Here is a 12860-nt window from a genome sequence, read left to right as displayed (position 1 = left end):
AAAAATCTGTTTCAGCTACTTTACTAAATTACTCCATGATGTTAGAGCTATAGCTAGTTTGGGTATTATTTTCTCCAGAATCTTTTTGGTGGACTGAGCCAAAACTCTAGCAATCCTGGGGCACATTTTTATTATTTTAGGAAATCTTCTGATCCTTTGAAAAATATTTGGTCTTGTTAGTGATCTGTTGTCCCTTTTTTGTTGAGGACAACCTTTATCTAAGGAATCCCATGGATGTAACTACTTTGAACTGCTTATGTTTAGAGTAAACAAGGTTGCTTGCCTGTACCAGATGTTTTATGAGGATAACAGTTCAGTTAATACACAGCCTTTTGTCTCCTGTTTGGAGTTGTGTTTATTAGCTTCATTATCAAGCACTGGCATGCCACACAGCTGCAGGGATATATGGACTCCAATACATGTTCAGAGGAATACTCAAGCTAAGCTTTTGCTAGAAAGCTCAGGAAAATGTCCCTGGAGTTGCTGTTACTTAGGTCAACCATAAATATGATTGGTGAGCTGGTGTCTTCAAAGAACACAGATAAGCAGTCTTTGTCGTCTGGCATTTTCTAGGGCAGTGGTTCTCAACACTGTCCTAGGGGACCCCCAGCCAGTTGGGTTTTCAAGATATCCCTCATTACATTACATTACATTAGTGATTTCTATCCGCCATTACCTTGCAGTTCAAGGCGGATTACAAAAAGGATCTATCTGGCCATTTCCAGAGGAATTATAGAATAGTTAGGGAGTAGTCAACTTGGTTCATAGAGATGAGGTGGTTCATGTGGTGTTAGGTTGTTTTAGAGAATGGGGAGGCATTAGGTTGGTTTCGATTGTTGGGTATCAGGGATTTTTTAAATAGTATGGTTTTTATTTCTTTTCTTTTTTTTTTATTTTTTATTTATCAAATTTTACATTTTATAAATCAAGTATCCACTTGTACAGAAAGTTGAAGAAAAGCAGGAAAATAATACTCATAGGTAAAATACATAATAATCAAATCAAATAAAAATAAATGTTTAGCTTAAATTCAGCTCAAGTCCTCTAAATTAGATCCAAGAAGGGTGAGGCGGACATATTAACAAATGCTAACAAGTATCAATTCAGATATTAGGAAAACAAAATCCCTTGGCTGAGGAAGGATATCATTTATTCAATTGCACCTCACTTGATTTCCCTTCATCCAGTCGAGTTCCTGCCAGAAAGGCTGTCAACTGGAATGGCTCAAAGAATACATATTTCTTCATATGGTATTGTATTACACATTTACAAGGGTGTCGTAGGAAAAAAGTCCCTCCTAGAGATATAACACCTGGCTTCATCAAAAGAAATTCTCGCCTTCTTCTCTGGGTTTCCCGTGCCAAATCTGGAAACATTAATATTTTATGTCCAAGAAATTCTTTCATTTTATTTCTAAAGTACAATCTAAGCAACCAGTTTTTATCTGGTGCAAGAGCCACAGTAAGAAGCAATGTTGCCGGAGATGCAAGCTCTCTATCCGAAAGTTCCAAGATTGCTGAAACATTAAGTGGTCGATTGTCCTCCTGTTGTTTAAGTGGTAATTTAGTAGTTTTCATTGGTAGGTAGTATACTTGAGTAAATGGTGGTAATGTATCCTCTGGAATACCCAAAATCTCTACCATATAACGTTTCAACATATATCTAGGTGTCACCGAGGCTATCTTAGGAAAATTAATCAGGCGGAGATTATTATTACGAGAAAAGTTCTCCAAAGTTTCCAATTTTCTACGCAAACTTGTGTTATCTTTTACCATTGCTTCACTAAGCTGTTTTGATGCTTTTAACTCCTGTTGTATATTCACAATAGAGTTCTTGGATTCATCAATTTCAACTTTTATATTTTTTATCTCAGTTTCTTGAAGAGTAATTTTATTTTCCAGCTGCAAAAGCTGGGGCTTAACAGACTTGGCTAGGTCAGCAACAAAATCCCAGATTGAGTCCAGTGTTACTTCTCTGGGTTTTTCAATAACATATGAGAGATTAAAAGTTTGAATAGTCTCACCAGTTATCAGCTATTTCTGGCAATCCTTCTGCTGGGCTGAAATAATCCCTGATGTTTCCAAATCCTCGGTACTTCTTGGACTCACCTGAAAACTTAGGGAGTCCATCTCCACGCTCCCCTCTCTGTTCTTCCTGGCCTCCGAGGGTAGGTGCTTGCCTTCTTCCGGGAGCTCCTCCACTCGTGGGGAGCTGGTAACCTGAGGAGGTGGGGGAGGTGCCCTAGCGTCGGGGCTCAGCGTAGTCTCTAGCCCCAAGGAGATCACCTCATTTCCGCCCCTCTGAGGCGTCTCCAGCGAGGGGGGGTGCCGACTCTGCCGGGATATCCTGCATCCGACGTAGGAGTTCTTCAATATTGCCGAACGAGGGGACCGCTGAACGCCGCGAGGCTCCAGCAGCGCTGCGGCCTTTCCTCTTCGGCATCTCAAGTAAGTAAATCAGTCTAAAAGAAATTTTTCAAGTAGACTTCTCCGGCGTGCTACTCAGCGTCTGGGACTGTCAGCTGAGAAGACCTATTTCTTTTCTAAATGTTCTGTAGTCAGTGGTCGTTATCAGCAAAGTAGAGAGTTGGCGGTCTAATCTCGCTGCTTGTGTGGCCAGGAGGCCATTATACCGTTTTTCCCATTTGACTTCGTGGGTTCTCCTTTGTCTGGTTGAGGTGGTTCGGATTAGACAGTTGTTTAGGTATATTGGGCTGTTTCCGTTCATGGTTTTAAATAGAAGACAGTAGAACTTGAATTGTATTCTTGCTTGAATTGGTAACCAGTGTGAGTGGAGGTACACCTCGGTGATGTGATCATGTTTTCTCAGAGAGTAGATGAGTCTCAGGGCTGTATTTTGGATTGTTTGCAGTTGTTTAATCATGGTCGCGGGGCAGGGTAGATAGAGAATGTTACAATAGTCTAGTAGACCCAGCATTAGGGCTTGAACTAGGATCTGGAATTGAGTTTTGTCGAAGAATTTTCGCACTTGTCTTAGGTTTCTCATGATTGCGCACTTTCAGGCACTTTCACTTTCAGTCATTCAGGCAGGCGCACTTGCCTGGTCCCGTGCGCCTGCCTGAATGACTGCAGGCAGTTCTCGCGAGTCGCTCCATTCACATACCCCCAATCAGAGAAGTCAAACGGGAAAAAACGGTATAATGGCCTCCTGGCCACACAAGCAGTGAGATTAGACCGCCAACTCTCTACTTTGCTGATTACTTTCAGATTGAGGGGAAAATAAAATCCCAGGAGAAGAAAGTTCTTCAGATAAAACAAGACCTGGGAGAATCAAAACTAGATATTCAGAATATTAAAGATCAACTTAAGTCTTCCAAATTGCTTCAGGAGACATTAATTAAGGACAATGTCAATTTAAGAAGGAAGATAGAGACATTTGAAAATTTCTCTAGGAACAATAATCTTAGATTGATTAATTTTCCCTGAATTTTAACAGTTACTCCAAGAGAAATGTTAAAACGCTATTTGTTGGAGATATTGGAAGTACCGGAAGATTCATTGCCTCCTTTCACTCAGGTCTATTATTTACCAAATAAAAATCAGGATTACCAGGAAAGAGACCAAGGACCAATTGATGTATCTGCTTTACTTGAATTGTCCGATAGAGAAAACGCAATACCTGCAACATTGATTGTGACCTTGGCTATTACATTGGATAAAAATTGGCTTCTGAGATTATTCTTCAAAAATAAAGAGAAAAAGTTTCTTGACTTTAAGATACAAATGTTCCCAGATTTGGCAAAAGATACACAAAGGCGTAGAAAAGAGTTTCTATTATTAAAACCTGGAGTTTTGGTTCTTGGGGGAACTTTTTATCTCCGTCATCCCTGCAAATGTATAGTACAATATAATTCTCAGAAATATGTTTTCTTTGAGCCAAACCAGCTGACGGCCTTTCTTTCTTTGCCCCCCCTGGAGAAGGGAAATAAATGAAGTCTTTAAGATATTAGACGCCTGAATATCAGTTAACCACGTACCACGTATCTTTAGTTAATATTTTCTTGTTATTCCGTTTATATTACATCATGGATCCTATAGTGGACTTGAGAGATTATGCAATATTTTGTTGTTATACAAAATTAGTGAGATATTTTTTTTTTTCTTTTGCTGTAGTCACTTTCTGTGCAAGTGTATCTTGATTTGTTACGGCACGGGGAGAGCCATCTAACGAGGGAAGCGCCGCGATTAAAAACAGGAGTGGGGGGGTGGTATTCGCTCCATAAGACGCACCCTTATTTCCACCCACTTTTTTAGGGGAAAAAAGTGCGTCTTATGGAGCAAAAAATATGGTATTTACTGAGGTATCAAGTTTATCCAGCTTTTCCCCTAAATCAGACAACTGAGTTTCATGGTCATTCACCTTTAAGGTTATATCAGAAGAAAATTGACACAAGTTTTGTACAGTGCCTTGAATGAACACTCAGTATTTTTTTACTGTCAACCAGAAATCATTCGAGGTAATTACCCTATCCGCAGGCAGCGTAATGCTATCTGGCTCCATTATCATCTGAACAGGAGTCGGAGACTGCGTCTCTGGTGATAGAGATTGAATAGGATCAGGATCTTTACTTTCAATTAGTTCCAAAAAGTTTTCAGAAGGAGTTACAGCCCCAACTTTGGAGGCACTTCCTGCCTTCTCAAGCAATTTAGCAAAAGGTTGAGGAGGAGGTGACGGTTCCCCAGAAAACAGGGAGACTGACTGGGAGGAAAGAGTTACCTTTTCTTCCAGCAGAGATATATTCAGGGGCCTAAGATGATGATCTATTGGCCCCTTGGCAGGTACAGATGGTAAAGAAGGAGTCTTGCCTTTTCTCTTATCCATGATATTAACGGTGAAGAATCCCCTGCTCCTCGTGGCTCAAAAGGGGCAGGTCCTGCCCTTTTGGCCACGCCCCTTTGGACTCACGGCCCCGGGCTCACGACCACGGGCTGCGTACCGCAGCTCCTGATCTTTTTCAGGAGTCCCAAAAGGACCCCTCTCCTGGACGCTGAGAGCGTCAGGCTACTACAGAGGCTTCCTACCCCGATGAAAAAGTCGTGCTGCTGGCGGCACCAGTGGCTTTTAAGCGCCATTCTCCCTTTATTGTCTGCATCCTCTTGCCTTTTATTTATTTTGTTTTTCTCTTTATATTTTCTGTGCCTGCAGATGTAAATTGTACTTTCATTATGTAAAATTGTTTTCTACTCTTTGGGTTTCAGGTTCGATTGAAAATGCTGTATGCAGCAACTAGAGCTACGGTTAAGAAGGAATTTGGAGGTGGACATATCAAAGATGAACTCTTTGGAACTCTAAAGGTAGAGTTTACAGGTTTTCTGTCAATGCTGTCAGTTTGAAAACTTGCTGTGCCATCATCTTTATCCACTGTCCTTGTCATGCTTCGCCATTAAGGGGAAAGGGATTGGGACTTGGGTTCCATTTGTAGTTTTACAACCACACTCAAAGGTTTATATACAGGCATTTCAAGCATTTTCCCGATCTGTCCTGGTGGGCTCACAATATATCTACTGTACCAGGGGCATTGGAGGATTAACTGACTTGCCCAGGGTCACAAGGAGCAGCTTGGAGTTTGAATCCACAACACTAAAGGAGTATTGAAGATGAATAAGTGAGGCAGCTTGGAAACTCCCACAACAAATATAAACCTCACTGGTTAGGGATCAATTACAGAATGGCACAAGAGCTCTTAACGTATCCACATCTGTGATTGTTCTATTTGAGCTCAAATCCTGGCCTTCTGGTTGAATGTAGCTGGTATGCTTACTGCTGTTTTAACTATCGTCTTTTTTACAAAATCTATCATAATAAAACCCTAAGCACATGTGCACTTTAATCTCCGTGCCTCCATGCTTTGTGCTCCGTGCCGCGCATGTGCAGTACAATAATTCGCCTGCCACCGATCACCCATGCCTGCCTCAGCTGATTTCCTGCCTTCTGCCTCGATCTCCGACGCTGGCTGACTTCCTGCCTTCTGCCTATGCGGCCGGGATGCCTCTTCTTCTCACCCCCGGACCAGCAGCGGCAGCAGCCGTGGTTTCATCAAGCAGCCACGGGACCTTTGCTAGGCTGGCCCACTTCGATAATGCGAGGCGGGCCAGCCTAGCAAGAGCCCCGAGGCTGCCCGGGCTAACGGATGCTGGACAGGGTGAGCAGCGAAGGGAGAAGGGGTGATGCTGGACAGGGGGAGGTAAAAGGAAGGGAGAAGGGCTACTGCTGGACAGGGGGAGAAGAAAAGAAAGGCCTCAGCACCTCATTGTGCTAAAGGTTTACACATCTGTTCTAGCACCCGTTAATGTAACGGGCTTAAACACTAGTGTATAAATAAATAAAGACTGAAGACTTTTTTATTTCGTGACACATTCGTTTGTGTTTAGACTTATCTTCTCTTCTCCTTTTTTTTTTCTTTTTTATTTATTCTCCTCTTTTTCATTTTCTTTTTCTTTCTTAAGCAACCAGCCGCTTTAAAAAAGCGACCCTACCCTATGTTTTATCCTACTCCCACTTTCTCCTCTTCTTCTCAAATATGTAACTTTTCCCCTCCATTCCCTCTTACCCTCACTTTCAAGTCTGTCCAGTTAATGTCTTTGATGTTCACTCTATTTATTTCCAAATATTTATTTATTTATTTTTTTTTCTTTCTTTCTCTTTTTAAAATTTTATTGTTAACCGGCCAGATATTTGTTGATGGTCGACATATTAAAAAACTAATAAACTTGAAACTCATCCTTTAATGCAGTGACTCTAGCATGCCCCGACGGGACCCGTTTCGCCCACAAGGGCTTTTTCAAGGGTTCGTGGAGGAGCTCTGTTCTTAGCGTCCTCTTAGTTCTTAGGCATCATCCTATCAACCTGCAACACAATATCTTACATTCATTGATGTGACGTAAATACTGTTCCCCATACTTCCTTATGGACCTCTTAACTTGTAAATCGCCTTGAACCTGTACTGGATAAGTGTGATACAGAAATTCAGATGAGATTAGATTAGTTTGTATCCTAAAATGTGATAACTCTACTTTCAACTGCTTATTTATCACTAAACTAACTTTCTGCTTTGCAGCAGTACTAGTACTAACTTGTAAAAATGTTGTCAATAAGAACAACTACAAAGAATAGCTGTTTAGTAGGAGCATGAGTTGATCTCTAAATCTTTCCCAAACTACTTAAAATTTTAACAACATCTTATCTACATGAGGTACAACATATTTGGGCTTGTGGAGGTGTGTTCTCATAAGGCTGAATTTTTACCATAGTCTTATGGACCATCCTAGTCAACATGAATGCCACCTTTGTATACTGATGCGCCAAAAAGATGTGAAGAGAATGGAGTCGATCCAAAGAATGGCCACTAGGATGGTTTCAGGATTTAAAGGCATCCCATACAAAGAACACCTAACCAGACTGCGCTTAAATTCTCTCTAGGAGCACAGAGAAAGGGGGGACACGATAGAAACATTCAAATACATCACGGGTCGCATTGAAGTGGAGGAAGAAATCTTTTTTCTGAAGGGTCACATATCGACACGAGGACATCCGTTAAAACTTAAGGGGGGAAAATTCCATGGCGACACCAGGAAATACTTCTTCACCGAACGGGTGATCGATTAATGGAATAGTCTTCCTCGCCAGGTGGTCGAGGCCAGTAGCGTGCTTGACTTCAAGCGTCGATGGGACCAACAGGTGGGGGTAACTCAGAGTTTTGCTTAAAAGATGGATACTTCAGGTGGGGGGGGGGGTTTGTCTTAAGTAGACTTGTGGGAGGGAGGGTTATTGTGTGGGCAGACTTGTTGGGCCACCGGCCCTTTTCTGCCATCAAACTCCATGTTTCTATGTTTAGAGATAGAATGTTAGGTCAATGCAATCTGATACTCAAAGAGCATACATTTGACGATCTGTGTGCCAGAATTGCTTGGCTTAATGACACGAATAACACAAACACATCCTAAATTTCTTGGTGCCCTCAAGCTTTACAAAATACTTCCGTCTTCTATGTAACCTTTGTAAATCATATTGCATCATTTTTGCATTGAAGCAGCATTGCTGGCTTCCTGATGACTTTATGGTTAAATTCAAAAATCTTTTGCTAGCCTTTGAAACCTCCTTACCTGTCGCATCTCACCATCCCTTATTCATCTGCTCAATTGCTCTGGTCTTTAAATGATCATCACATGGTTAAGAACATAAAGAACATAAGAACTGCCATCTCCGGATCAGACCCATGGTCCATCGAGTCCGGCGATCCGCACACGCGAAGGCCCAGTCAGGTATACACCTGATGTAGTTTTAGTCACCCATATCCCTCTATGCCTCTCATAAGGAGATGTGCATCTAATTTGCCTTTGAATCCCAGCACAGTGGATTCTTTAATAACCTCCTTTGGGAGAGCATTCCAGGCGTCTACCACTCGCTGCGTAAAACAGAACTTCCTGACATTTGTCCTGGACTTGTCCCCCCTTAGCTTCAAACCATGTCCTCTTGTCCGTGTCGCGTTGGACAATGTAAATAATTTATTTTCCTGCTCTATTTTATCGATGCCTTTCAGCATTTTGAACGTCTCGATCATGTCCCCTCGCAGCCTTCTCTTCTCAAGGGAGAACAGTCCCAGTTTCTTGAGTCGTTCCTCATATTCCAAGTTCTCCATACCTCTTATTAACTTCGTTGCTCGTCTCTGCACCCTCTCCAACAGTTTTATATCCTTCTTTAGGTTGGGAGACCAATGTTGGACACAGTATTCCAAGTGTGGTCTGACCATTGCTCTATAAAGCGGTATTATGACTTTCTCCGATCTACTCGTGATTCCTTTCTTTATCATGCCTAACATTCTGTTTGCTTTCTTTGCCGCTGCCGCGCATTGTGCCGACGGCTTCAGAGTCCTATCTATCAGTACACCCAGGTCCTTTTCTTGTTCGCTCTTACCCAGAGTTGCGCCTGACATTCTATACTCGTATTCCTTATTCTTACTACCTAAATGCATTACTTTGCATTTCTCCACGTTGAACTTCATCTGCCATTGATCTGCCCATTTCTCTAACTGATACAAGTTGCTCTGGAGTTCCTCGCTATCCTCCTGCGATCTGATTGCCCGGCATAGCTTTGTGTCGTCTGCAAACTTAATGATCTCACTGGATATTCCGTCTTCCAGGTCATTGATATAAATATTAAATAGGATCGGCCCAAGTACTGAGCCCTGGGGCACACCACTAGTCACTTTCTCCCAGTCTGAGAACTTTCCATTTATGCCCACTCTCTGCTTTCTGTTTTCCAACCATTTGCCTATCCACCTTTGTATATCTCCCTCTATTCCATGGCTTTGTAGTTTCCTGAGAAGCCTTTCATGTGGAACTTTGTCGAATGCTTTTTGGAAGTCCAAATATATTATGTCCACCGGCATTCCACTATCAATTTGCTTGTTCACGGTCTCGAAAAATTGAAGTAAATTCGTTAAACATGATTTCCCTTTCCTGAACCCATGTTGACTGGGTTTCATCAAGTCGTGTGTATCTAGGTGCCGGACTATGCTATCCTTGATCAGTGCTTCAACCATCTTTCCAGGGACAGACGTAAGACTCACAGGTCTGTAGTTGCCCGGTTCCCCTCTCGATCCTTTTTTGAAAATTGGCGTGACATTCGCTATCTTCCAGTCCTCTGGTATCTGTCCAGTTCTGATTGTCAGATTGGCAAGTTTCTGCAATAGCTCTCCGATTTCAACCTTCAATTCCTTTAAAACTCTCGGGTGAATTCCATCCGGTCCAGGGGATTTGTCACTTTTAAGTTTGTCAATCTGGTAGTATATCTGGTCCAACTCCACTTCAACTGTGGTGAGGCTGTCTTCTATTACTCCACTAAACACTTTCACTGCTTCTGGTATTTTAGCGGTATCCTCCTCCGTAAAGACGGATGCAAAGAAGGAATTTAGTTTGTCCGCAATTTGTTTATCTTCCTTGATGTACCCTTTTCTTCCCTGGTCGTCCAGGGGTCCCACCGCCTCTTTTGCGGGTTTTTTCCCTTTCACGTATCTAAAGAAGGGTTTGAAGTTTTTGGCTTCTTGCGCTATTTTTTCCTCATAGTCCTTTTTGGCATCCCTCACCGCCTTGTGACATTTCTTTTGATCATCTTTATGTATTTTCCATGCTTCGGTTGTTTTCATGTGTTTCCATTTTTTGAAAGAGTCCTTCTTTTCTTTTATGGCTACCTTCACCTGTCCGGTAAGCCATGCCGGTTCTCCCTTACCTTTTGTTCTCCCCTCTTTGGAGATCCTTGGAATGTGGAGATTTTGTGCTTCTGTGATAGTATTTTTCAGTAGGGACCATGCCTGGTCTACCGTTTCAAGTTTGTCCACCTTTTTCTTGAGTCGTTGTTTCACCATGGCTCTCATGCAATCGTATTTGCCCTTTCTAAAGTTAAAGGTTTTGGTTAAGGTTTTGGCACGTTTTCTATTCCCGATGTCAAGCTTAAAGTTGATCACATTGTGATCGCTCGTCCCCAGCGGTACCGTAACTTCTACTTCTTTTGTCGGTCCCGTGAGGCCATTTAGTACCAAGTCCAGGGTGGCGTTGTCTCTTGTCGGCTCCTTTACCAATTGTTCCAGGAAGCAATCCCCTAGCACCTCCAGGAACTTGGCCTCCTTGCCGCAGTTGGAGGTTCCTAGTTTCCAGTCTATCCTCGGGAAATTGAAGTCTCCCAATATTATTACATTGCCCGTTTTGCTTTCTTGTTTGATTTCCTCTATCATTTCTGAGTCAGTTTCCTCCGCCTGTCCTGGGGGACGATAGTAAAGGCCAATTTTCGTGTCTGCGCTGTTTTGGCCAGGAATCTTGACCCAGAGGGACTCTAGCTTCTCTTTTGTTTCCGTCGTAGCCACTTCAACAGATTCTATTCCTTCCTGAACATATAGGGCAATACCTCCACCTTTCTGCCCTACTCGATCTCTTCTATATAGTTTGTATCCCTGCAGTACGGTGTCACATTTGTTTTCTTCATTCCACCATGTTTCTGTTATGCCAATGATATCCATGTTCTCATGTCTTGCTATCGTCTCTAGTTCTCCCATTTTGTTTCCTAGACTTCTAGCATTTGTATACATGCATTTAAGTTCCCTTCGTGTTACCTTTTTGGACTTTTTACTCTTGGCTGCCCTTACAGTTTCATTTACGGTATCCTTTACTGCTCCTGTGTTATCTCCCGTGTTTGTTGTGTGGTCATCCCCTCCTGTGTCTGAGTTGTCCTTTCCTGCTTGTTCTCCTTTGTTGGCTGTGAGGTTGACCTCTCTTGTGTATGAGTAGTAGTCCTTTGTTCCTACGTCCGGGCATCCTGTTGTCCGTACCATCGACCGGTCGTCGACTGTCGGCTTTCCCCTGTCCTTCAGTCCTGAACCCCAACTAGCTCAGCTCAAAAGCACATGAAATAGTTCCTTTTATTTCATGCTCCAGCACTATGGATTTTACTTCCGTTTTAGGTAAGTTGTCTTTAAAACAGCTTGAACCGAGCGCACTACCTGATGCTTACTTCTTTATCTTGATGTGGTATGAATGTTTACTTTCCTGTCCGATGACTGTAATTCATTTCAATAAAATATTTTTAAGCAATATAGTAGCGTAGTAGATTCATGTTTGCACTCGAGTGCTATATCTCTTCACTTCAGTAGGAAAGAACATTGAAAATACTGGGAGAATGATGCTTTGTTTAAGAAGAAACTCAGACCTAGCTTAGAGAATGAGACGGGGGGAAAATTTGTCCCCGTCTCCGCCCTGTCCCCATGAGCTCATCCTGTCCCCACAAACTCGGTCCCCATCCCCGCAAACCATCTGATCCCATCCACACAAGCCTCGAATAATTTTATACTGAACTTATTTTATTAAAGTATAAAAAAACCCAATATTCTGTACAATTGTCATTTTATAAATCAAAGTTCTGGCTGCCGAACTAGAGAAAGAGATCTTTCAGCTGGCAGGGCTTTGTTTATTGATATTTATCAACACAACTAATATACTACTTTATCCTAAAGCACAGGTGTCAAAGTCCCTCCTCGAGGGCCACAGTCCAGTTGGGTTTTCAGGATTCCCCCAATGAATAAGCATGAGATCTATTTGCATGCACTGCTTTCATTGTATGCTAATAGATCTCATGCATATTCATTGGGGAAATCCTGACAACCCGACTGGATTGCGGCCCTCGAGGAGGGACTTTGACACCCCTGTCCTAAAGCAAAAAAAGAAAATAAATATAATTTTTTTTTTCTACCTTTGATCTGGTTTCTGCTTTCCTCATTTTCTCTTCATTCAATTCCTTCCATCCACTGTCTGCCTTCTCTCTGCCTATTCCATATGCTCTGTTACTGTGCTTCTCCCTTCCATTCCCCCCCCCCCTCCATAGTCTGGCATCTCTGTCATCTTCCATTCCATCTTTCCTTCCCTTCCCCAGGTGGTTTTTAGCATCTCTCTCCTCCTTTCCTCCTCTCAGATCTGGTATCTGTCTCCCCAATCCAACATGTGCCTTTTTTTCTTTATTCCCTCCTTCCATCCAGTTCCCTTCAGTGTCTGTTCCATTCTCTCCTACCCACTTTCCTTCAACGTCTTCTCCCCTCTCTCTCTCTTCCCCATTTCCGTCTTCTCCCCACTCTCTCTTCCCTATTTCCCTTCAGCATCTGTTCCTCTCCACCCCCTTCAGCACCCTTCACATGGTCCAGCAAAGATTCTCTATTCCTTATATAGAATTTCTTTCCAAAATTCTATTGGGATGGAAGAGTAAATGCTGTTAAGAAAAGTTCTACAGAAACATCAACCCAAGGACTAGAGGACTTGCAGTATCATGACAAGAGAATAATAATAATAGTTTATTTTTAT

At 42.3% G+C, this 12860-nt stretch overlaps 1 protein-coding gene across 4 annotated transcripts in view; it reads left to right on the top strand.

The window, feature by feature from the left end:
* The window catches only part of TWF2 (twinfilin actin binding protein 2), a 77231-nt gene that overhangs the window by 20708 nt on the left and 43663 nt on the right, over positions 1–12860 (top strand). For all 4 annotated transcript variants that reach the window (XM_033926150.1, XM_033926151.1, XM_033926149.1 and 1 more), the window contains one exon: positions 5220–5315. In XM_033926150.1, the coding sequence (XP_033782041.1) occupies positions 5220–5315 (96 nt within the window). The remainder of the gene's footprint in view (positions 1–5219; positions 5316–12860) is intronic.

Source organism: Geotrypetes seraphini, chromosome 17 (assembly GCF_902459505.1).
Source record: "Geotrypetes seraphini chromosome 17, aGeoSer1.1, whole genome shotgun sequence".
Taxonomy (NCBI): domain Eukaryota; kingdom Metazoa; phylum Chordata; class Amphibia; order Gymnophiona; family Dermophiidae; genus Geotrypetes; species Geotrypetes seraphini.
The sequence above is the reverse complement of the archived record's forward strand: the minus strand, read 5'-3'. Positions and strand labels throughout refer to the sequence as shown.